The following is a 24,802-nucleotide window of genomic DNA, read 5'->3' on the forward strand; positions in this document are numbered from 1 at the left end:
TGAAAATAGCTGTTTCTCAGGAGCAGGGCTGGCTGCTTCTGAAAGAAGTAGCTATTAATGTATAATTGTCCCTGAGGCTGGTTTCTGAGAAAATGCTGTACATACAGAGGGCTGTAAAGAGATATGTTCACAGCAGGGAGCACAGGCACCCCTCTCTTGTCAGAGGTCCAGTGAACTGCAGTAGCTCATATCAGTGTATTTGGTTCAATAATCATAGGCACAGTTAGATCCATCTCAGCACTGGGAAGTATTTCCATCTGTTCTGGTTAAGGCAGCACTCTAGGATGCTCTTACTAGCTAGACCAGTAAATAAGAAAACCTCCATCAGCTTTAACTGAATGCGCACCTCTCCCAGGACTGAGCAGCTCTGAAATCCCAGCACTTTCTTTCCACAGAAGATCCAAGAACTTTGTTGAATTGCAGGTTGTGCAATCTACTCCTAATTTCCTGCTCTACTCAGCACTTAAGAGTTTTCTTGCGCAGATGCTACAGGGCAATAAATCTTCTGAAGAATGGCTCTACATTTCTCCCACTATGGTGTTGCCTTTTAATGAGGAAAGACAAATTGCTTGTGAGATTGGCTGATTGGTTGGTTATTCCTTAAAATGTCTCACTCATCCCTCTCATAACACCATGGGTTCAACAGCTCATTTCTTCTGTCTTCATTTTCCTTCCCAGCACAGCCAGACAATATCTATATCGAGGCCATTCTCCTCCTGTTTTTCTCCCCTTAAGGAAAAATCCATCTGGCCAAAAGCAGCAGAGATTATGAAAAGTCTAGAAAAGGCAAATTTTGGAAAGCAGCAGCTTTAAGGTGGGGATGAAACACAGAGGGCCTGGCTGCTGCCATCACTTCAGTCCTGCAACACCAGTGCCAGAAGCCAAAGTAACCTGTGCTGGGAGCATCCCAATGTCCCAAAGGCTGTGGGACTGGGCTGGGTCATCAAAGGATGGAAATCTTAGATTGCGCCTTCCAGGCTCTGCTCTAAGTGCTGCTTCAAGTCATATCTCTGTTCACTGGTGATCTGACACTTCAGCATTCCAGTAACAGGAGAAGGTGTTTTCCACAAGAAGCTGAAGTTCTACCCTCTGAGTGGCCCAAGGCTGGTCTTATACCTTGAGAAATTACTCTTTCTTTTCCTAACAGAATTCCAGGGGGAAAAAAATGGCATCCTGTTTGTCCTTACCCCAGGCTGCAGTTTCCAGCATGGAAACTACTGCTTCCATGGGAAGGCTTACATTGCATGTGCAACGAAGACCAACATTCCCAGGCTTCATTTGATCCTCATTTGCTTAGGAGAGGGAACCAGAGATGCTGCAGCCTGGATGATTTCACATAACTACAACTGGAAAACATCTAAAACACAACATATACAGTGCCAGAAGTGTGGTGTCTGATGTGGCCCAGTAATACTGGAGCAGGTACACACACCCTATCACACAGCCATGACATCCAGCCACACCATTCTGATCCTTCCATTCCCTGTTGCCAAGGGGTTTGTTATATAACGGCACACATAAAGGGAAAGATCTGTAAAATATACAGACACAAATATGCTCCTTGCTTTGTTGTTTTGCTAAAGTTTTGAAAAATGTCTTGGGATCCTCAAAACCAATAGCCCATGAAAGACAGAGTACTTGATTCCTGTTGGATAGCAGCAGGATGAGGATTTTTTTCTGCAGCGCAGATCAGTTTGATTAAACAAGCGTTTTGTTGCAGCCGTCATACAGTGCTCATTAAAAAATACTCTACATTTGTGTAGCATTTATCATCCAAGAATCTCATCATGTTTTACAAAATGTAATTAATTAAACTTTACAACTCCCCCCAGAGAGGGATAAGGAAAATGGAGAGCTGCTTTAATCCATCACTGAACTGCAGCAGGTGCTGGGTTAGAGGAAAGCAGCTTTTCAGCAGCACACAGCAGCACTGGATCAAGAAGAGAACATCTCCAGGCAAAGTCACTCAGGGAATATATCCCACACCTTGTGTTTGCATGAACTGTGCACTTCCACAAAAGGTTAAATGCCAATTCTTGCAGAGAAGAGGGGGATTTTTCACCCCCATCCCTCTCCCCAGGTTTGTATCTGAGGCACTCGGCAGCATAATGCCTTCCACTGAATCCCAAGCAGTGCTAAAGCCCAGGGGCACCCACGACCCTGCTGGAATCCAGGAGGCAGAAGATATAAAGCCACACAGCTACAGATTGCATCTCACAGTCCTGGAATGTTGTGCAAGCTGGTGCTTAAAGTGGAGGGAGAGTAAAGTCCCTTTAATCCCTTGCTTACTTCCCTCTCCCCTCCCCATCTGTAAATCCACACCTGTTAAAGGTCACCCTGAAATGAAATACATTTAAATGCTTCCTGCTGCTGCTTGGCTCCCCTGTCCTGGTCCCCTGTGATCCCTCCCAGTCCACGCTGCAGAGCAGAGGGAAGGGGGGTGCCCACGTGCCCTGCTTGAATGTCAGTGTCTCATGGCTGAAATCCCACCCGACTCTTGGTGATCTTTAGAGAGGAATCTCCCTCTCACCCTGCCTTTAGGAGCAGATAGGATAACACGGCCATGGGGCAAACCTGATTAGGCAGATCTGTTATGCCACTTTCACTACCTAGGAAAAGGTAGAATTTGATCTGGTGCAGGCTGGGGAGGGAATGCAAAGGATCGCTTTAGTGAGAAAGTATGGCAACAAAACCACAGGGAAATGTGCCAGGAGAGAATGATGCAAACAAACACAGGGAGGGGAATGGATGGAGCAGCACCAACTCATTCACCAGTGATCAACAGAGCTGTGAATCCAATGGCAACTGCATGTATGGATTAGAGAAAAAGCCTTCACCTAACCCTGGGAATACAAACCCTGCTAGTTCTCAGCAGGAAGATGTGCTGGGTTGAGACTGGCTGTGGTCTGGGATCTGCAGGAAACAACATCAACAGGTGCCACAGGGCTTTGGAGGCAATAATTCCCAAAGCCACCAGTGCCTTTGGTCTGAGTGAGGCTCAGTGTCAGCAAGTGAGCTTCTTCCAAGAAACAAGGTAGGAGAGAGAGAACAGTCATTGGCTGCTTCAGCTGGAAGGTCAGAGAGACAAATTCCACATTTATTTTCATCAGACATAAATGTGGGATGAGAGAAGTACAAGGATTGTGCTGGAGGAACTGACAATGAAGATGGTAACAAGGTGATTTATTTTAACCTCTGTCACATCATTTAATTAGTCTCCAAACCCTCCCCTGATAATATGAGGCCCATTTGTACATCCTCCCTGCTGGCCCACTCACACTTAGCCAAACAGACACGTGGATAAAATGGAATTTATCACACCAATCTTCTCCCACTAATGAAGGCAGATCGCCCTGCCCTTCTGGACTGATATCACCGTGCCATTCCCAGTGGGTACATGCCTTTCCTCTTTTTAGCATGAAGAAACTGGGTTTTACTGGTCCCTGGTTCTATTTTCATGTTTGTCTCTGGGAAGCAGCCTCAGATACAGCTGTTGCTGCAGCAGATTTATCTCTGTGAAAATTCCTGCTTTGGTTTTGCAAGTGTTTTAATTAACGTACATTATTTTAGTACACTTTACTACTGATAGCATGTAATTATCTCCCCACAGGTATATATTTAGCTAACCACCAGGCTGATCAAAGACTTATAAAATAAGGTACTTTTGCAACTGACACCGGATACAAGCAAAGGCCAGCAAGGCAGGACCAAAGGAGGAGGGAGGAATTCCCCCTCCACACTCCTAAACCCAGGGCTCAAATTTCACCACTTAAAAAGATGATCACAACATTAATGTACACATTTTATCACAGGAGCATGAAGATGCATCAACACTCAAGTGCTGTGAAGGAGAAAAGAACTATGTACATGCTAAACTATTAATCATTGGTAAGTGATCTCCTCTGCAAAGTGTTTTGAGGTTGATGAAGGAAAATGGCTCTATAATAACACAGAGCAAGCAATCTGCTTGCAATCACAGGTTCATTCTCTCAACTGCTTTTGCCATGTCAATCCCTAGGTATTATTATCTCTGCAAGGCAATTCACCATTTCCTGAGGAGGTCTGGCCATGGAAGAGATTTCAAACTCCACTCCCTTTTCTTATCCTATTCAATGCTGGAGTCTGGTTTCCACTGCCAGCACAATTTTAGATGAACGATGCTGAAACCCCAGCAGCTGCTCTGCTCTCGCCACACCAGACTGTTCATGCAATTAAAAAATAACTGACTGGATGAAGCAACCTGGGGACATAACTTTTCTCCAAATTAATGGCTGATAGAATGTGCATCTCTCTGTTGAGCTTCTGCAAGAGCTGGTAGCCTGTGATTTCTCTTTCTCCTTGATGGCTGCAGCTCCTTAACCTATGCTGGTGGGAATTCATCAGATTGAAATGAGTGCTTTGGAGCCAAGAGGCTTCCTGTGCCAAACCACATGTTTCAGAACCGTATCTGGTCCACAAACCACTGAAGGTTTGATCCTTTATTAAAAGCACTGGGTGCTTTGTCATCAGTTTCAGTGGGCACGGGATCATTTAGGTAAATCCTCGTTTCTTGACCTTCTTGAAGGCCACTCTGTGCTCCCTCACACACCTGCAGACACTGTGTCTGTGTATTCCTGCAGCACCACTGACCACCCACCCAGGTGAGAGCCTGAGTGTTCAAAGGGTGGCACATGGAACAGGAAACATGATCCCAGTCTCTGAGGGAGGCTGTCCTGCTTTTTACTTCTCCTTTTCAGCAACTCAGATGAAGTGTGACTTAACTTTTTGGGCCACATCTGAATCTTTGGACTAAAAGCTGCAATATTATGTGTTACCTTTGTTAGTGGAGGAAGGAAATCTCTTTTGTATCCATTGACGTGTTTTGCAAAATGCTCTGTGTGTTTTGAATTTATTTCTATTTTTATTTCTACTTCTATTATTTCTATGCCATTACGTACAAACTTCACAGCATTTTCTAGAGAGGTCTTCACTAAGATGAAAACCTCAGGGCAGCACTCCATTAGGCTTTTATTTTTAGAGGTTGGGTTAAACCTTCTTGAAATTGGTAGGTTTAACTGCATTCCTTTATTTAAGGTAGCTGAAGGAGACATTAAGTCTATTGCCACCCACAATACAAGATTGCTCAAGAACCTGAAGGCTCTGGGAGGACAATTTGGAGTAGGATATTAAAAGGAAAGAAGGTTATGTGTGGATGCTATGGTTCAGGTGGAGGAAGAGACAGAAAGACAGAGTATGGAAACAATCAGAGAACGGAAACTTCAAAGAGCCTGAACAATCATTGATATAAGACCTGGAATGAATACAAGGATTTGGGGTCACATTGCTGCCTGAAGCAGGTGTGGAGCTCTAAGCATGGCAACTGGTTCTCAATGTCTGAATTCTTCTGTGGTCAGGAAAAAAGAGCCACGAGAATTCTTGTAAGCAAACAGAAACACATCAGAAACATCTTTGTCACAGATCCTCCCATCTGGATCCACCAACAAGACCCTGAGTTTTGGCCAGCAGCACAGGTCAAAAGCAGGAAATGTGCAGCAAAACCTCCTGCACATCTGTACCATTCCACTCTTCCTGCTGGGTCAGGTTAAGGTGGCATAAAGAGAACAGCTCTGCTCCTCTCACCCTGCCAGCACAGGCAGCTCAGGCCAAGGCTTGAGTCACTGCTGCCTCTAATTGAATTGGAGATGGATCCTCATTAAGGATGTCCATTCTTACCCTAACAATCCAAATTTCCCCAGATCTTGCTATAAGCAGTTTGAGCAGCTTTATGTGCTCCTCTGCTCTGCAGGGAACTCCTTAAAACGAGGCCCCCGCCACTGGCTTTCTTCCTGTAGGTGAATTAATCTGCCTTGCATGAGTAATCCTATTTAAAACAATAGGTTGCCTCGCAAGAATGAGGGAAGCAAGTTTGGAGCATGATTTTCTGCAAGTACTGTAAAAAGGGCACATAGTAGTTCATCAGGGGACACTTCAGCCATAAAACGACAGTTACCGGTAAAGTCCAATAATAAAATAAAGGATAATTTCATAAGAGGATTTTAAACTCATTTAGCAGGGTCTAAATTTGGAACCCTTTCTTCAGGTAATCAGACACACTATACATTCCTAATCTTACTTTCTGTTAATAAGGAAAAAGAAATTGAAAATCAAGCAGCAAGCAATGTATTCCTTCTGCCTTTTAAAAAAAATTATGTGATGTGATGTTATGTTATGCTATGTTATGTTATGCTGTAGAAGTACTCAATGTAAATAAATTAATTTTGGTAAAATAGAAGGTGAAACTAGACACAGATACCAGCCTCTGATGTGTGACACAGTTCCATGTATCTTCAGACAGCACAAGCCCCTCAGATCATTTAATACCAGGTAGCAAAACCCTGCAGACTTCAAGAATCCTGCAGTGGCAGGAGGGAGGAGTATGGAATAAGACTCTGTGAGCTGAGAAGTAAAAGCTGCAGAGATTAGTGTTTATGTGGGAGCCCTGTGGGCTCCTTTCAGCGTCCTTAATTTAGTTTTCATCTCTGATCCGCTCTACCAGTCCTCTGTGGGATGGAGATTTCATATCCCGGAATCCCGGGGTGCTGTTTGACCTGTCAGGGGCAGCGGGGGAGCGGCTGCTCCCTGTTTACCGCTGCAGCATTTGGCTTTTCAGCTTCAGCACAATAAACAACAACAAACCCTGACACTGCCATGAACCTGCACGGGAGGATTTGAAGCCTCTAGAGGTCACTACACGGGGACCGTCAGCCGCAGCCGCTGCCTGCGAGTGACACCTGCTGGAGTCACACCTGGTGCCACCACCCAGGGCTGCAGGTGTGCCCAAAACCCCAGCAAGGCTCTGGGGTAAAGGAAATAAATCTGGGTGGCTCTTTCCCGTTTTACTCTGAGCTGATGCAGTCTCACCTCAAATTCTGCATGCAGTTCTGGGCGCCACAACACAAGATATAAAGCAATTTAGAGGAGGCTACAGAGATGGGGAAAGATCGAGGGGAGAAGCAAAAGAAGGAGTGGTTGATGTGACTTGGGTAGTTCTGCTGGAGGAGACTGAGGGGAGATTCATCAGGGCTGCAGCTCCTCCTGAGGGGCAGAGCAGGGCCAGCTCCAATCTCTGCTCTCTGGGAATGGCTGGAATGTCAGGGGGAATATCAGTAAAAGGTTCTACTCCCAGAGAGGAGTGGGGCACTGACCAGGCTCCCCGAGAAATGGTCACAGCCACTCTCAGGGCTGCACAGGCTGCTCCATGCAGGGCCAGCACAACTCTGTTTGACTCTGGTCCTTGTGGGTCCCTTCCAACTCTGGATATTCATGTATCAGGAAAATAAAATTTATCTTTATCTGCACATTAACTGCTCAACCACTCTGGTTATATGGGTTTATTTACACTGTGTACCCCAACCCAGCCTCTCCTTTTGCCTTTGACACCCTTCCAGAGGAGCTGGAGCAGAACACAGCGTATTCCCACGGGGAAAAGTCTTCAGTGGGCACTGAAAATGAACTTCTTAGAGTACAATAAGTGTCAATTTCAATGTATGTTGCAGTATATGCCGTCTGTGAGCACATATTTACCGTGATAGAGCTGTAACTTAAGAACACACTGGAGAAGGTTCATTTGTGGGACATCGACAAGATTGCTGATGGAGACGTGTGAAGATGCTGATGACAACTTGTGAATTTTTCTATATTTCCTCACAATCTGAAGCACTGCAAGGAGGGCACCTGACACCCTGTAACGTGGGACGGTGCGAGGCGCTGCCCTGGGGGATTGAGGGACAGGATCAGGAGTTGTTTACCATCCCCTGAGGAACAGCACAGCTGATGAAGGGACCTGCTGGACTGCAAATGAAGGGAAAATCCCTCAGGTGCCCTCTGCCAGGCTGGCAGTGCCTGTGGCACCTGGGGCAGGGTGTGCAGCCCCCACTGGGGAATTGGCTCCCAGAGAGGAGATCACAGAATCATGGAATGTTGAGGGATTGGGAGAACCTTAAAGATCATCCAGTTCCAACCCTCTGCCATGGGCAGGGACACCTTCCACTGGATCACGTTGCTACATTCTCCGTCCAATCTTGCCTTGGACACTTGCGGGGAGGGGGCAGCCACAGCTTCTCTGGGCAACCTGTGCCAGGGTTTCACCACACTCACACGGAGGAAATTTTTCTGAATATCTAATCTAAATTTCCCCCACTTCCAATTAGTACCCATTACTCCTTGTCCTGTCCCTAGGACAGGCTGCACGGGCGCAAGGTGGCACCGGGACCGCCATGGTCCCTCATGAGGGAGCCGTGCCACACCCAACATGGCGGCGGGACACACCCAACATGGCGGCGGCCCCGTCCCGCCCGCCGGCCGCGTTCCCGTCCCTAGGACGGGCTGAATGGGCTCAAGGCGACACCGGGACCACCATGGTCCCTCCTGAGGGAACAGTGACACACCCAACATGGCGGCGTGGCACACCCAACATGGCGCCGGCCCCGTCCCGCCCGCCGCGTTCCCGCCCTTCCCTCCTCCCATGAGCCCCCGCGCGCGTCCCTTCCGGGCACACCAAGATGGCGAAGCCGGGTGAGTGCGGGGGGATCAAGGTGACCGCGGCGTTCCCCTCCTTCCCTCCCTCAGCCCCGCGCTGACCGGGCTCTCTCGCTCTCCCTGCCGCAGTTCTCCTCAAGGACACCAAGCTGATGGACGTGAAGCTGGGCCAGCTGGGCAGCTGGCTGGCCATGAGGGACTTCACCCCCGGCGGCATCTTGGGGGCCATCCGGAGAGGTGAGGGGGATGCGGGGGAGGACCGGAGGGCGCGGGACCCTCATTCCTTCTCCTGAGGGAGCCAGGGAAAATAGCGCACAGTAATCCCTGCCTGCCAGAGAGGATGATGCCTGAGGGGAGGGTGTCTGGCAGCGCAGGGGCTGCTCCATGGCCAATTTTGCTTCCCAGAGCAGTTTCTCCTGTAACATGTCGTTTTCCCATCTGTAAATTTATTTCTCGTGTGGGTTTTATGCGCTAGATGTTTGTTCTCGGTGTTCCTTCTTGTATAAAGGGGAAATGGGGTGCCTTTAGTCCTGAACCCTTTGGCTGGAAATCTTGGGGTTTTACAGCATCACAAGTAAACAAAAAAGGATTAAATGGCAATTGATCCCTAAAGATGGTGAAAGAGGAGACAGAGCCCTTATGGATCACTTTGGGACCAATGTCATTTGCTGCAGATACAAATGTCATTCAGGTAGATTTAAACACAAAATGTCAAATGTGTCTGCCTTTGATAATACATATGTGTGTGTGTATATATTGTATGGAAGATAATTCAAAAGGAGCTTGAGCTCATGAAAGTCCTAATAATATTTAAGAAGAAATTGGGAAAATGTTTTCTTTTTTTCTTTTTTTTTTCTTTTTTTTTAAGGCTTAGGTCTATTAACTGGGGATCACCTTGCTCAACCAACACACAGGTTGCCTCCTCTCAGACTTGCTTCTGAGACCTTCAGATGTGTCATTAGAACCAATTTCCTGAAGTTTTGTGAACCCAGGCTGCTTCTTTCCCTCACAGGGTAACACACAACCCATCTGGCTGCTCTGAAACCTTTTCCTCCTCCACAGGTCACCAGAGATACTACAACAAATACATCAACGTGAGGAAGGGGGGACTCGGGGGTCTCTCCATGTTGCTGGCTGGGTATATTGCCCTCAGCTACATGTGGAGCTACAGTCACATCAGTAAGTAAAAACCATGGTTTAGTGTGTGCAGGGCAGCTTGGAAGGTTGCCTGGGGGATAAAAACAATCACCTGCTGCTGCTTTTAGAAATAAAAGAAAGATTGTTGGCAGACAAACTTCTTTTAGCTGTAGAAAACTTGAATGCTGAGTATTTTCTTGGCAATGGAGAAAGTTTAGACCTTGATGCCTGTCTGACCTGACAGCACCTAGGAAATAAATGCTCAGGGGTTTTTCAGAATGCTTTCTTGCCTGGAATTTCAGGTGTGGTGGGTTGTTTTTTTTTTTCTTGAGAGTTCAGCAGAATTAAATTGCTGTGCTTTGCTGCAGAGCACGACCGCAGGAGGAAATACCACTGAGACACCCTCAGAAGGTGAAGCTGCAGCTCCTGGCACAGCTGCCCTGACAGAAGACATCAGAACTATGGATATTAAACCTGTACTCTTGTGACCAATAATAAAGTGCATACACTTTACATTTCCTGAGCTGACATTCTCCTAATTGAATTGTTAATTGTACTGTGCAAATAAATTTGTCTTCTGAGAGTTTCACCCCTCAGGGTAAGTTCAGAGGGAAAGCAGCTGCTCCTTGGGCTGTATCATGAACTGTTGGTAACTGATTCCTGTTTGATAAAAGTGCTAGCATGGGATTGCTTCTTCCTGGCCATTAGGGACAGGCTGGACAAGGGGCTGAGAGGATGTGTTTTGATTTGAAAGAATATCTGAGCTTTGTGTGCCCTGTGGGTGTTTCTGGTTCTCAGTCAGGCTGTCCCCAGGGGCTGCAGGTGTTTTGGGCAGTTTTCCATCATTGCACAGCACTGTCTGAGAGCAGACAGGGCTGCAGCTCTCTTGCTGTCACTGCCTTAGGTAACCCAAAATTTCTATCAGAACTCCTTTCACTGCCAAAACTGGGAGGTCGTTCTGAGTGGGAATAAGCTTCAGACTTTTAATCTGTCAAAATAAAGGAAAACTTTCCTTCTTAAATGCAGCTCAAAGGAGCATCTGTGGGTGTGGCCCCAGCTCTGAGCTTCCTCATGCCCCAAAATCACACCAGCACCTGGAGCTGGGCACTGCTGCCCACCTGAACCATAGCTGTCTGAACAGCAGGGAGGGTAAAAACCACTTCTTGAGGGACATGAGGAATCTCCCAAGAGCTTCAGTGGTTACAGGAAGGCTTTCAGTGTTGGAAAATGGTACTGAAACCCAAAAGCTCCTGAACTGGGTGGGGAAGGTGATCAGGCACTGGAGTGTTTTGTTTTAGCTCCCTTTCCACATACCCAGTTACAAACAGATCACAGCTCAGTCTGAGGGGGGCACAGAGTGTTATCAAAGTGTCTGATGGTCTGTGACTTCAGACTTCAAACTTCCACAATGAAATAACTGCAGTCATTGACACCAACACAGGCTCTGGTCACTTCTCTTAATCCAGCCACATTTACCTTGTTCTTCAAGAAAAATAAATTCACAGCCAGCTTTTGCCATCAGTACATTTCATAAAAACAAAGTATAAAGGCAGGCAGCAAATGAAGAGATGGGGTAGAATCAATAAAGCTCACATTGTGGGTATTTTTTTTCTTTTAATTCACATTTTGTCATTGGCCCTTTTGAAATAGTCATCTCAAAATAAATGGGGTTTGTGATGAAAAAAAGAAAATATGCTTTCAGAAGGGATCTCTACCAACACTTTAAAAGCTGTGTCCCATAAGAATAAACAGCTCCACTTCTGCTCTCTAGTGTGGGAATACCTGCTCAGAGTGAGCTGTTTGATGGGGGCTGAGACAAGGCTCTTCTATTCCTACTCCAAGCTGTGCTCTTGTCCCTTCTTTCTGCAAGTGGGAACTGAGCACAGCTGCAGCTTTCCTATAGTCATTGTTCCTTATTGTCTGGCTAACCAGAGAGATGCCAATTTATTCTCCCCCTGATCAGTTCTCTCCCAGAAGATTGATTTCTAACCTTCAGCACAGCAAGAAGCACAGAAACAAAGTGAGTGGACACAGGTTTTACTGCCTGATGTAGGTGAGGGGTTTGTCAGCCACCAGGACAAGCTCACCAGGCTGACCTGGAAACAGGACTTGGCTTTTGAAGAGCCACAGGACAGCAGAATCCCTGCTTCCTCACTGAGGAGAAGGCATTGCAAGTGTTAAGTCTTCCCAGTCAGTCTTCCTGCTTCCACAGGGAGGGCTGAAACGCTGCAGATTCTCCAAAGAGAAGTGGCAGAAGGAAAATACTTTAAAGAAACACTGGCCTAAGATGTGTTTATGTGGAGTGCTGCACCAGTAAGGGCTTGGTTTATCTACTGGCTTTTAGATCTACCTTTCATAAGGGCTCAATGAACACAGGCGGAGGCCAAAATTGATTTTAAAAAGGTTAAAACTTAAAAAAAGTTGGGAACAATTACAAAAATGTTGCTTAGCAGCAGCCAGCCTCTGACCAGTTCTTTCAGTAATGGCATTAAAAAAACAACCTGATTAATAGCTCCAGACATTGTGCTAGGCAGAAACCTTTCCTCAGTGGTAACAGCTCCCTTGCACCTTCCTGCTGCTCCTTCACTGTCCACTGAGAAAGGCCAGGTGTCCTTTGGTGCATCTGTTGGCATAATGACCTTTTTCACCACACTGGAAGAGAAAGAGACAGGAATTATTGCAGATACACAGCTCTTTCCTCTTAGCTGCCTTTATTAAGGCACCCAGCAAGTGCTCCCATTTGGAAGCTTTTCCACACGTGGAAGATGCAGCATTTAGCAGGTGCAGTGAAACAGGGTGTCAGGAGGGACAGGATTTATGGGCTGCTAGCAGGAGTAAAAACTGCTTCTATGCTTGCAGTAACCTGATGCCATGTTATTCTAAGACTACTCCATGTGATATGCACCATATCCATAGGGACTCTCCTGATCTTCATGAATAAACAAAGAAAAGCACCTCTGAACTTGAGAAAGTCACAGATTCGTGATTTTGCATCTTGAAGCTACTCAAGCACACAGAAATGCCAGTGCCTGGTGCAACAGCCTTCTCCAGATCTGTGATTTACTTGCAGATTAAAGAGGCAGCTATTAAACGTTTTCAGTGAAATGGATTCAGCTATTTAACATCCCTCTCCAATCACAGTGACTTTCACCCAAACATGCACCTAAGGCTCAGAGGTGACATGTAAAATGTTGTAACTGTCAGGGCAAAAGGGACAGGAAGATTCTTTGTCCTACTCTAGTGACTGTGGCTTTTGTGGAAAAATAAGGAGATGGAAACTTGTGTCCAAATTTTTCTGGTGCTCCTCAATGAGCAACCAAGGTGAACAACTCATTCCTTGCTTTGACTCCACAGGGTGCATTTACAGCTCAAACACTGAGCAGGCTTTGCAAACCTAATTTGCTACTTTCAATGACCTTCCAGGAGAAGAAAATCTACACCCACCAGTGTAAGCAAGCCAGCTTATGAGACAAAAAATTTCTATTAACTCTTATTTTGAAATGTGCAGCTTGGCAGTCTCCTTCCAGTCTTTGGGGCAGGGTTTTCCTGTTTATTAGCAGACAGCAAAGTCCTACAGAATTTGTCATTGCCACAGCAAGGCAGCAACCTCAAAACTCAAGGCCAATTCCCACAGCTGTATCCAGGCACCACACAGTGTCTACTGAGCAAAGCTCAGAATTCAGGGACCTTTTTACACTGTGAAAAAGCTTTTTTGCCTTCCCTCCTGAGCCCTCCCCTCTGCATTACCTTGTAGCAGGTGACCTGCTCCAACGGCCGGGGTCCTCTGTTCCCACTGTTGTTATTTTGAGATTGCATGACTCCAATGACTTGGGGTGTCCTCTGTTGGGTAGGAGAAGAGTTCTGACTCGTTAAGTGCATCAAGGATAAAGATCTTTGTGGTTTTTGTTTTGTTAAGAAGGGAAAAGAGCACCCCATATGTCAAATGATCAATTTTCCTCCAAATCTGTGTGTGGGTGCTCTGCCAGCTGGAGCAGCAGAAAGCAGAAATCAAGCACTGAGCCTTACAAAGCCCAGTGATCCTGTTTTTCTCTGGAAAGCAGAATTGGAGAGTAGGTTCAGGCTGCTAAAATATCATTGCCATCACGGAGGGATGTCACCCTGATTACAAAACCTGGCAGACTGCTGCACAACCACATCTGATGTGTTTCTGTGTGGCGTGGGAGTGTTCTGTGACATGATCTCCATGTGAAGTTGGAACAATTGTGGGGTTTCATCACTACAATGGCACTCAGGGTTGCTCACTGTTTAATTCTCCCTTCCAAACCCCAGAGCCTGGGTGCCCAATTTTGACCACTTGACAACCTAATCTAATTTAAAGCACCGTGGGAGAGCTTTGAGGGTGGCTGTGTGGGGAGGCAGGGAATCTGGGTACCTTTTGCTGTGTTTGTGTTGGCTGAGGCAGTGGTGGTTGCTCTGTGGTTCCCATTGGCAGTTCAAACCGAGGGCTGGTTTAGATGGAAACAAGAACATTGATTCTCAAATCATATGCCAACATTTTATCATCAGCTCAGTCAAGTAACTCCAAACAACAAAACATTCAGCCAGTTAAATCTGGTTCACAGGAAACAGACCTCCCCCTCCCCACTTCTCTTTACATATGTGTTGCATATCCCTCTGCCTTCTGGAATATAAATCCATGTGATTCCACTGCACTGATGGCACCTAATCACCATGCCAGTCTCACTGGGAACTCCCTGGAGAGGCCCTGCCCCATACCACAGATTGGTTTGGATTGGAAGGGATTCACAGCTCATTCGGTTCCAACCCCCCTGCCACAGGCAGGACACTTTGAACTATCCCAGGTTGCTCCAGCTCCATCTAACCTGACCTTGGACACTTTCAGGGATGGGGCAGCCACAGCTTCTCTGTGCCAGGGCCTCCCCACCCTCACAGGGAAGAGTTTTTTTCTAATTCCTAATCTAAACCTACTCACTTTCAGTTTGAAACCATTCCTCCTTGTCCTGTCACTACATGCTTTTTTAAATATTTTTTCAATCCTCAAATCAGTAAAAATTTGGCCCAACTAAACACTGGCAAATCTCCAAACCATTGGGAAGCACGGGAGCACCCTCATTTGACATGAACCAGACCACAAGGGTAACACAAGGCTGCAGGGCAGGCCTGGAGCATACTCACTGCATGAATTTACAGGCAGGGCCCTCTGGACAGAATCCTACCAGGTAATTCACACAAATGACTCTCCGAGTGTGCCGATGTCTGCACAGGGGACCTGCAACAGCACAAAGCTCAGCAGTTCCCATTCCAAACATCCACATCCCAGCAGATCATGCCAAGATGGAACAGCAACACCCCCCCTGGATCTGCAGGCACAGGAACTGTGGCAGGCACATACCGTGTTTGCAGAAGCCTCTGTCATACCAGGGACAGTCTTTGATCTTCGACTCCGGGTCAATGTGCAAGAATGGACATTCCTTGTTACTGCATTCCCCTGTACCAAAGGCAAACACACTTCTCAGTCAATTGTGCAGGTCCACACTTCTCAGTCAATTGTGCAGGTCTGAGATCAAAATGATTCTCAAAACATTACCTGGATCATGTAGCTCCCACAGAGCTGTTACCAACATTTGTAACTTCAGGCACAACACTCTCACTGCCTGCCTTAACCTCCATGAAGAGATCCAAGGACTCAACCCTGGTCAGCCAAGCTCTACCAGACTGGATGATTTATGTTTTTTAAAACAATGGGGGAACTAAATTTGAAAGAGCAGTCATGGTAACAAAACCTAAACATGTAGTGCACCAGAAGTGTGGAGAAACTACAAATTGCACACTAACCTCACTCCAAGGAAACCTACAAGACTGTAAGTTTCTGGCACCAAGTTGCCCCATTATGTCCAGATCTCCAGAGCTGGAAAGCAAGTGCACAGAAGTTTTGCACACCTATGCCCTCTGCTGCTCATCAGCTCCCCAAAATCACAGTCATGCAAAGACCAGCTGCTCAGCCTACTCATCTCATACTACAAAAAAGAGAATTAAGGCAAAAAAAACCAGTAAAAAGAGCAGTTCCCCCCTCTTCCTGCAAGGGACAAGCAGTCAAGTGAAGACACCTACAATACATCACAAATTTACGTGGATAATAAGGTGAAGCAGATCTGGGAAAATGTCAGCCTAACATCAACCACAGAAGAATGTAATGCCATGAGGAGGAGGATCTTCTTCAGACTCCCACACCTGCAGGAGCTGCTTACCAAATTTGGAGTAGAAGTAACACTCAGGCATCTTGGTCATGTCATACTCGTGCAGGAACTCGCACTGGTCTCCCTTTTTGCACAGTCCTCGTAGCCAGTGTTTACAAACAACTGTCTTTTCCCCACTGATGTGTCTGAATGGGCACATGCCTCCTGTGGAAGGGTGGGAGAAGGGAAAAAAGAGCAATTAAAGTGTGTCACACAGGGCAACAGCAATCTCTCTGCAAGAGGGGTTTCAGAAGACAACACCTATGATTTCAGGCTTAGGTGATAATAGCAAAACAGGGAGTTCTAAAACAGATTTGTGGTATCCTCTAAGGAGCTTCACAACAAAGTCTCCAGCTCTTAATCCTGGACACTACAAACCATAGCAACTAAGAGGAGATCCACTGCAAAGTCAGCTTATGGTGAGTTCAAACCTTCCTTTAACAATAGTTTTGTTTATTTATTCCCAATTGCTGCAGACATTCCAACATCCTTCAGTTTCCTCCTCTATCTAAGTTATCCCCTCAGCTTTACAAAACAAGAGCACTATAACCAGTGCTGGAAAATCTGTTTTCACCCCCCATCCTGTGAGAACAATTGCCTTTTCCAATATTCCACACCACTTGCCTTTTCCACATGCCGCCTTTAAAAAAAACTCACAGACAGCTGCACCCGATTCTGTGGAGAGAACAAGGAAACATCATTTATTTTATCAAAGCTTCATGGCAACCTTTAAAACATTTCCTGCCCTAGAAAGAAAATCTGATCTCCAACATCAAGAGAAAAGCAGCATTTTGGTTTGGGGAATTTGCTTTCCTGCAGGAGTTTCTTGTGAAAGCCTGGCACCCAAAAATATCTGTTTTCTTCTTGAGGGACATCAAGCGGAGTTTGCAGATTTGGAGGTGCTTGTTTTGCTTTTCAGCTGTTTAAGTTCTTGACTGGGTTTTCTCCTGCTGTTAAGTCAGTCCTATCACAGAATATCCTGAGTTGGATGGGACCCAGAGGGATCATCACAGTCCAACTCCTGAACCCTGTATTTATAGTCATGGCATTAGAAGTTTTATATTTCTTTGCCAGAAGTGTCTGAAACAATATTGGCATGTTATCCCTAGCAAATCCTGACAAAAAGGAACATTCAAGGGAGTTAAACACAAGTTTAGTAGCCCTGCCAGAAAAATTCAGCAAACTCTGAGTCTCCTGAGTTAGTGTCAGAGTGAAGGAAAGATTTAGAGAGTCAGCCATGGATAAACCTAAAGCAGATGACTCTCCCCATCGAAATGCTTCATCTACCAAAAGGGAATGAAAAAGGAAATATAAAGTACTGAGCAGGAGAGTGATGTTTATTTACAGTAACATCTCAACTTTACTCTTCCAGCCTGGCTAGCAGTAACTACGAACTTCACTAAGTAGAAAAGACAAACATCTGGGTTATGACAGAAACTTCACGGGGAAAGCAGAAGTTGAGTAGATCTACGGGTAGGACCCGAGGAAGACGCTCAGATCCCTGCAAACCTCCCAGGCACCCCAGCCCAGCCCTGCCCACCCTGCTCGGCCCCACGGCCCGGCCCGAGCCCCCCGCGGAGCAGAGAGCCCACACGCACTGTCCATGCCAGGGAAGGGGAGCGGCTGTGCCCCCAGCTGCTGCTCCACGGCCAGCTCCAGGTCGAACGTGATGTGATCCACGCTGGCGATGAGCTCTTGCATGGTGGCAGCTGGGGGCCGCCGGCAACGGGAAGGTAGGGGCGGAATGGTGGCGGTGTTGGAGGCGGCGGGCGGGCGGGCCCGGGCGGGCCCGGCCCGCCCCGCTCCGCTCCGCGCCGGCAGCGCCTGCAGTGAGGGGAGGCGGCGGCGGCAGCCCCGTGGCCGCCCCGCGCCGCCCGCCCGCGGAATGACGGGACCCACGGCGGGCACGGCCGCCCGGCGGGCAGCGCGCGCGCTCCGGCCAATCAGCGCTCGGGGCGCCCCAGCCCGGCGGGCAGCGCGCGCGCTCCGGCCAATCAGAGATCAGTTGGGACACGCCCCTTCCGTGCGCGCAGGCGCTGTGGGCCAGGGGCGGAGTGAGCAGGGACCGTGTGAGGGCCGGGCCGGCTCCGAGTTTGATCCCGCTCCCGGTGCCGGTCCCGGTTCCGCTCCGCACCCTCTCGCTTCCGGGACAGCGGCACATCATGGGCTCCCTGCGGCTCCTCGTCCCCCGCTGGTGCCGCTACGCCTCCCCCGCTGTGCTGCGGGCGCGGTGCGCAGCCCCCGGGATGGGACCCGGGCAGGCGCCGCTCCTGTCCCGGCCCCCAGACCAGGGCCTGCTGCCGGGCTGGAGAACGTGCAGCTCCTCCCAGGCCTCCTCCAGACTGCCCGGCAGCGACCCGAAAGACATCACTGCTAGAAGCTCCGCTGGAGCTGCCGAGGAGCAGAAGGATGACGATGATGATGATGAAGGTGTGGAGTTTGGGACGTTGTCTGATAAATTTTCCTCTAGGAAGTATTACCACAAAACCACAGCACGCTTTCGGGATTTAAAGCTTCGAGAAGAAGGAGAAGAAGAACCAGAAAGAAAACCTCGACGTGGCCCTAAGAATACTCCATACTGGTACTTCCTACGGTGTAAGGCTCTCATCAAAGAGGACAAGGTTTGAGCCCAGCTCTTCTCTTGTTTTTAATAGCACTGATGAAAGATGCAGCTCTGACTTGCTGCGTATCACTTGGTATCTTTACAGAAAGAATTAAGATAAGAATTTCCTGTAGAATCATAATAAAACAGTTTGGGTTGGAAGAGACCTTAAAGACATCCAGTTCCACCCCTTGCCATGGGCAGGGACACCTTCCACTATCCCAGGTTGCTCCAAACCATGTCCAGCTTGGCCTTGGACACTTGCAGGTATCCAGGGGCAGCCACAGCAACCTGGGCAACCAATGCCTCACTTCCCTCACAGTAAAGGATTTCTTACCAATATCTAACCTAAATCTCTCCTCTGTCAGCTTAAAACCATCCCCTGTCCTGTTACCACATGCCCTGGTCCAAAGACCCTCTCCAGCCTTATTGTGAGGAACCCCACACTTTGTAGGACTTGCACTACAATCTGCCCACAGCTGCATTTATTAATACCCATTGTAGTTGATTCTCTTGCTGCCTGTTGATGGATTTTTCTCATCCTTGCAGCTGGCAGAGGCTCTGGAGCTGTTTGAGGTGCAGATGCTGAAGGAGGAGCGTGTCCAGCCAGAAGAAGGCAATTACACTGTTCTCATTGGTGGCTGTGGCAGGGTTGGATATGTGAAGAAGGCATTCAGGCTCTACAATGATGTAGGTTTAACTTCTCTCTCAAAGTATTTTCTAAGCTAGAAGTATTTCAAGCATTCAGTCACGTTTGTTTGTCTCCAAAACGCCTCTGTGTTAGTGTTGGCACCTTCTTAAAAAAAAAGTTTAAAAATTCAAGCTGTCCTTTTGTAAAAAAGCCAGTTCAAGTCCTTCTTCTCTTCCTTCAGATGAAAAAACGAGGGTTGATGCCCACAGAGGCCACTTACACAGCCCTGTTCAATGCCTGTGCCGAGTCCCCCTGGAAGGACTCGGGGCTGCAGAGCGCCCTGAAACTGCGGCAGCAGCTGCAGAGCAAAAACCAGGAGCTGAACCTCATCACCTACCACGCCCTGCTGAAGGTCTGTGCCCTCTGCTCAGACCTCAGGATGTGCTTGGATGTACTCAAGGTAAACTGGTTACTTTTCTCCTATTAAACCTATTCTGTGCTGTGGTTAAAGCTCCTGGAAGTTGGCACATTGCATCAGGTTTTGATTTCATTTCCAGCAGAGATAATTACAGATCATGTGTTTCTGTTTAATTGATCTTATTGTCATACAGTGAAATTGTATGTACCAAATACAATCGGTATTGGTACCAAAGTTTAAACTTAATTACCTAAGAGGAGGCAGTTTTGGCTTTAAAACTGGCTGGGTGTGTCCAAAACTTGTTACATCTATCACCAGAAGACGAAGGTGGTTTTTGACTTAAGCACACAGGGTAACTGGGAAGCTTAATGCTCTCTCTGCTCTTTTCAGGAAATTGTGCAGAAGGGCCATGTCCTCACAGCTGAGACCTTCAGCTTCCTCCTCATGAGCTGCATAAAAGACACCGAAAATGGCTTCAGATTTGCCTTGCAGGTTTGTCCTTGTGTTGTGAGGGGAGGGAAAGTGCTGCTGTGTTTAACTCATCACCTGAACACCTGGAAATAGCAGTGGGGTGGTGGAATGGGAGGAGTTCAGCTCCTCCTAGCACGAGTTCTGCAAACCGGACTTTGCTCAGGACATGTCATACATTGTACATTCTGTACATGCTGTACATTCACTCCTTCTCACACAGATCCCATTAACAGATGTGCTTACAGGCTGTTATTTAATATCCATCTTCCCCTGTTCAGGTTTGGCAGCAGATGAACAAGCTGGGAATCAGGGCTGACAGCCACACCTACAACCTGATGCTGCGTGCAGCCAGAGACTGCGGGATCGGCAATCCCGCTGTGGCCTCCAGGCTCCTGCTCAGCCCCCCTGAGAGCTCACCTCAGCTAAAGCTGCCACCTGGCAGGAAGGAAAAGGTGAAAAATCAGAGGAAGAAGGGATCAGAGAGTGCTCCTGTCCAGCTGGATGTGGAAGCTATGGAAAAGCAATTGTTTCAGGAGAGTTCAGTGCAGCCCGAGGAACGGATCCAGCCACAAAATAAAGATGTGGCTGGGGCTGAAGCAGAACCAGCTGCTCCTGACAGCCCCAGAGTCACTCACAGCAGGGCTGGAGCCTTGATGAGGAGAGCCCAGAGTGAGATGGAACAGGAACAGCCACACCCCATCCAGAAGCTGCCTTTGTGCAACCTGCCCAACTTGTTGGATTCCAGGGTGGCTGACACAGCCGTGGTTTCCCTGGGGACAGTGGCCACACCATCCCACAGACTGGCTCTGATGGGGGATGTGGAGGGATTCTTGAACAAAATGAAAGAGGACGATGCAGAGCCCAACATTAAAACATTCACATTACTGGCTGAACTGGTGGAACCCCAAAGCCCCTCAGAGTCCTCTCTGCTGGCATTGCTGGATGATCATAAAGTAAAAGTAGATGTGACCTTCTTTAACACTTTAATGAGGAAGAGAAGTAAACTGGGAGACCTGGAGGGAGCAAAGGTGAGAAAAACCTCAGAACCAGCCTCATCACCACCTGATGTCTCAGGCTTCTCTTTTGCTGAGACCCATTTCTCTGTCCACAGTAGAAACTGGGATCTCACACCATTTCCCACAAGGTGGTGCTTGGGTTAATTTCTGAGTATGGATTCTGTTCTAGCATGTCCAGCTCCCTGTCTGGAAAGCTACAGTAAGAATTTTTGGGAAGTGATGCCAACACTTGTATATTGCAGAGCATGCTGCCAGCTCTGGTGAAGAGGGGACTGTCACCTAACCTCCACACATTTTGTAACCTGGCAATTGCCTGCCACAACCAGCAGGATGGACTGCAGCTGCTCTCGGATTTGAAGGTAATCAAAGAAAACTGCTCTGCTGCTTGGGGTCTGGGCTGCAGGAAGAGGCAAAGTGAAGTGTTAATGCTTTTTAAAGACCTGATGAGGTTTTTGTGATGAGTGGTTTTGTTCTCTTCACAAAAACATGCAGCTCCAGAGTAGCTGGAGCTCAGGTGGTCTGTCTTAGCTTGTGCTGGCACTGCTCAAGCTGCTTCACAGGTCCTGTGATGAGAGCTGTAAAAAGTAAAAAGTGCCCCTCTGCCTTTTCCTTCCTGCACTAGTCAGAAGATAACTTGTTTACCCATAGCATTTGCTCTTTCCAGAGGTCTGGAATAACCCCCAACAAGCACATCTACAGCAGCCTGATAGCTGCAGCTGTGAGGCAGCTGGATTACAGTTACCTCACGGAGATCCTGCGGGACATGAGGAACAGGCAGGTGCCTCCCAATGAAGTCATCATCCGGCAGCTGGAGTTTGCAGCACGGTACCCTCCCAAATTTGACAGGGTAAGGAGCCACGACTGGCAGGCTGTGAGGGCATAAATATGATGGTTTAATGTCTGCCTGAGTGTCCTCTGGGTTTGCCTGGTCTGATTGATGATTACTTGATCACTGTTTCTTTGTAGGATCTTGTAGCTCCTGCAGGCTGGTGCTGAAGCGAGCTCTCATCTAACAGAAACTTGTTCTGGTGGGTTTCTCTTTGCAGTACAAGCACAAAAACCCATACCTGGAGAAGATTGATGGTTTCCGTGGCTACTACTACCGCTGGTTAAAGGTGATGGCTGGAGAGGAGACCCCCCACCCCTGGGCCAAGTACAGGACAGCAAAGCCTGGGGGGCAGGACAGCGAGGCAGAGGCTCTGCAGGAAAAGGGAGCAGGATGCTGAAGTTTCAAGTTCTTCCAGCACAAGGAAGGTGCACGACTTGCTTCTTTGAACTGGCTTGTAGTAAAGCTGCTTTGTGTATCCCCAACCCCCAGCTCTTGCAATAGTGAAATAATAAAATATTTCCTTTTGTTTTAAGGAGGAGCAAATACATTTTCAGTGAATTTCCTTCAACTGCTGAGGATTAGATGGGCTGTAGTTCAGCAAATTCCGTGCAAAACAAGGAAGCAAAATCAGAGTTAACAGGGGCTTAGCTCAGTGCTGGTTTTGTCTGTGTCTATCACTTCACATGTGACCTCTAAATCTCTAGACTGCTGGCATTCCTGAAGGGATCTGTGCATTAATTCCAGGTTACAGACCTCAGCAGAGAATTCCACTGAAATGCAGCTTCCATCTGCACATGGTCAGGGAAGAACCCAGACTGGACATTTGGGAACTGTAATTCCTTTCCACACAGCCTTTTAAATTGACTCAGTTGAGAAAAAACCCAGAGCAGCTCACTGTACAGAGCAACCTTCAAGCACCCAAAACACATCCAACAGGAGAAGAGGGGCACAGGAATGTTTCACCAGAAGATCACAGCAATCTCTCAGGAAGGCAAACTTTATTTTAAAATAAATGGCTACACAAAACCCTACTCCAAAGCACCCCCCATTTATGCACGATCCAGGTGATCATGCTGATGCTTTAATTTAATACAGAAATAGCCCATCACAGAAAATGGCTGTAATTGCACTCATAGTCCATTGAGGAGAAGGAGGAGGGTGTCCCTCAGAGTTCAAAATACAAGTTTGATGGCAGAAGGCTTCACCCAGAGCAGCCTCTGCATCCACAGTGAGTGCACTCAATGATTCTGCCCTGAAAAACAAACATGAGGAGGGTGTTAGAGCCAAGCACAGCCAGAGCAGCAGGCTCAGACCCCCAGGCAGGGAATGGCTCTGGGTGCGAAGGGTTTCCACAGTCTGGTGTTATTTCCCATACTTTTAACAACCTTAAATGAATGCCAAAGCTGACAGTAACTTCAGCACCAGCTGGACACCAATTCTACCAGCAAAGGCAGAGGAAATGACCAGGAATTACAGCACTACTCTGCTGTCCCTGGGCTGGGAGAAGTCAGAACCACAGCAGGGCAGAGGAACAAGCTGGAGACTCACCACTTCCAGCTTGCTTTTGGGGACCCTGCAGATGCAGTTGGTGCCAAAGTTGGTGTCCCGAGTCTGGATGCAGCGCAGGCAGCAGAGATTCTCATAGCCCTGCTTCTTCCACTTGGCTATCAGGTTTTTGTCAGCATAGCCCTCCTTGATGCAGTACTCATAGAGCTCTGGGGGGAGCAGACAGTCACAAGTTATCAGGAGATACCAGCTTTAGTAACCAGCAGGTAGAGCTGGGCAGCTGCCAAGCCTTCCCTCCACCCTCCTTCCCCAGAAACCTGCTCCCAGTTCAGTGGCATACACAGGTGAACACCTCACCCACTCCAGTTTGGCCCTGCCCTCCTCACCTCTGCTGATTGCTTTCCTCTTGTAGAAGAGATCAAAGATGTAACGTGTTTTCTGGTGGTGGATCCTGAAGATGGGCCAGAGAGACTCCACTTTCCTCTTCCCTTCGTGTGGCTCCGTCTCAGCTGGGAGGGAACACAAACACCAGGTGACCAAGTGCTTCCCTCACTCACTGTGCAGTGAACTGTTCCAAGAATGCTCATAACTTTATTACATGGCAGGGATAAAACTGAGATTAATGGAAGGAGACTCAAATGAGAGAGACCTGACCTGGAAGAGCTCCTTTAGGATATAAAACCAGTGGTAATGGGATGACATGACCCACACTGGGATCAGAAGTGACTTCACCTTACAGGAGCTACCACACACCCATGAGCTTCATCCCCCAACCAGCTGTAACCAAACCTCCGTGCTCCATAACCCCAAAATTAGCGACCAGCATGGCCCAGGATCAACCTGCAGCACCACTGGAGGCACAGACACAAAAAAGGTTCCCCTGTATTCACGAAGCAGCTCTTGTGAGCCTGTTTTGGGGTCCCATCCCTGAGAACACCCACTCACCTTCTCTCATCTTCTGGTCCAGTTCGTCCAGCGTGGGCTCGATCAGCTCCCAGCCATCCGGGGGAGGCTTCCTGCTCCTCTTCACTTTGGGCATTGCCTCGGCAGCGAGAGGGCCAAAGGCGAGGGGAACTGCCAGCACTCCCTCGGAACCACTGGGGAAAGCGGAAGGTATTGGAATAAGAATCCCAATATTACCAGGTAGATTGTGCCTGGGCCAGTCTGACCCTTGCTGCTGGGCCAAAGCTCCGGGCAGATCCCGGTGATGCAGAGGCCGCCGGCCCGGCCCGAGAGCCCCACAACGGAACCCGGGGCCGGCGGGCTGAGGGGAGGCCGCAGGTCCTGGTGCCGATTCCTGTGCGGACCCCGGTCCCTGTCCCTGATCCCGGTCCCTGATCCCGGTCCCTGTCTCTCCCCCCGGTCCCTGATCCCTATCCCGGTCCCGCTCACCGCCGCTCCCGTCGCGCCGCCGCCGCCGTCACCCGGGGTCCTCTCGCAGCCGCCCCGCCCGTGGC

General features: G+C 48.2%; 4 protein-coding genes across 5 annotated transcripts; 2 read left to right on the forward strand and 2 right to left on the reverse strand.

Annotated features, from left to right (window-relative positions):
- The first annotated feature begins 8,464 nt into the window (after positions 1–8,464).
- Positions 8,465–10,167, forward strand: ATP5MF (ATP synthase membrane subunit f). The gene is made up of 4 exons (XM_063171699.1): positions 8,465–8,553; positions 8,647–8,754; positions 9,580–9,696; positions 10,023–10,167. Exons 1-4 carry the CDS (start codon positions 8,541–8,543, stop codon positions 10,049–10,051), a joined length of 267 nt encoding a protein of 88 aa, XP_063027769.1. The 5' UTR covers positions 8,465–8,540; the 3' UTR covers positions 10,052–10,167.
- Positions 10,168–11,675: 1,508 nt separating this feature from the next.
- On the reverse strand, positions 11,676–17,640 carry CPSF4 (cleavage and polyadenylation specific factor 4). Of its 2 annotated transcripts, XM_063171697.1 has the most exons (8): positions 17,471–17,633; positions 16,497–16,547; positions 15,885–16,037; positions 15,029–15,124; positions 14,812–14,905; positions 14,048–14,120; positions 13,402–13,494; positions 11,676–12,306 (listed from the first exon to the last, which is right to left on the reverse strand). In XM_063171697.1, exons 1-8 carry the CDS (start codon positions 17,571–17,573, stop codon positions 12,238–12,240), a joined length of 732 nt encoding a protein of 243 aa, XP_063027767.1. In that variant the 5' UTR covers positions 17,574–17,633; the 3' UTR covers positions 11,676–12,237. The 2 variants fall into 2 exon arrangements, with proteins under 2 accessions (XP_063027767.1, XP_063027768.1); XM_063171698.1 differs by lacking the exon at positions 14,048–14,120 and having other exon boundaries at positions 17,471–17,640.
- A 117-nt stretch (positions 17,641–17,757) lies between these two features.
- Positions 17,758–22,236, forward strand: PTCD1 (pentatricopeptide repeat domain 1). The gene is made up of 8 exons (XM_063171445.1): positions 17,758–17,910; positions 18,026–18,493; positions 19,024–19,164; positions 19,347–19,565; positions 19,914–20,015; positions 20,273–21,022; positions 21,675–21,857; positions 22,057–22,236. The coding sequence occupies exons 1-8, from the start codon at positions 17,758–17,760 to the stop codon at positions 22,234–22,236; spliced, it is 2,196 nt and encodes a 731-aa protein (XP_063027515.1).
- A 584-nt stretch (positions 22,237–22,820) lies between these two features.
- On the reverse strand, positions 22,821–24,789 carry BUD31 (BUD31 homolog). The gene is made up of 5 exons (XM_063171411.1): positions 24,738–24,789; positions 24,291–24,442; positions 23,732–23,854; positions 23,388–23,554; positions 22,821–23,091 (listed from the first exon to the last, which is right to left on the reverse strand). The coding sequence occupies exons 2-5, from the start codon at positions 24,382–24,384 to the stop codon at positions 23,041–23,043; spliced, it is 435 nt and encodes a 144-aa protein (XP_063027481.1). The 5' UTR covers positions 24,385–24,442; positions 24,738–24,789; the 3' UTR covers positions 22,821–23,040.
- Positions 24,790–24,802: the final 13 nt, after the last annotated feature.

The sequence above is a fragment of the Melospiza melodia genome, chromosome 18 (genome assembly GCF_035770615.1).
Source record: "Melospiza melodia melodia isolate bMelMel2 chromosome 18, bMelMel2.pri, whole genome shotgun sequence".
Taxonomy (NCBI): Eukaryota; Metazoa; Chordata; class Aves; order Passeriformes; family Passerellidae; genus Melospiza; species Melospiza melodia.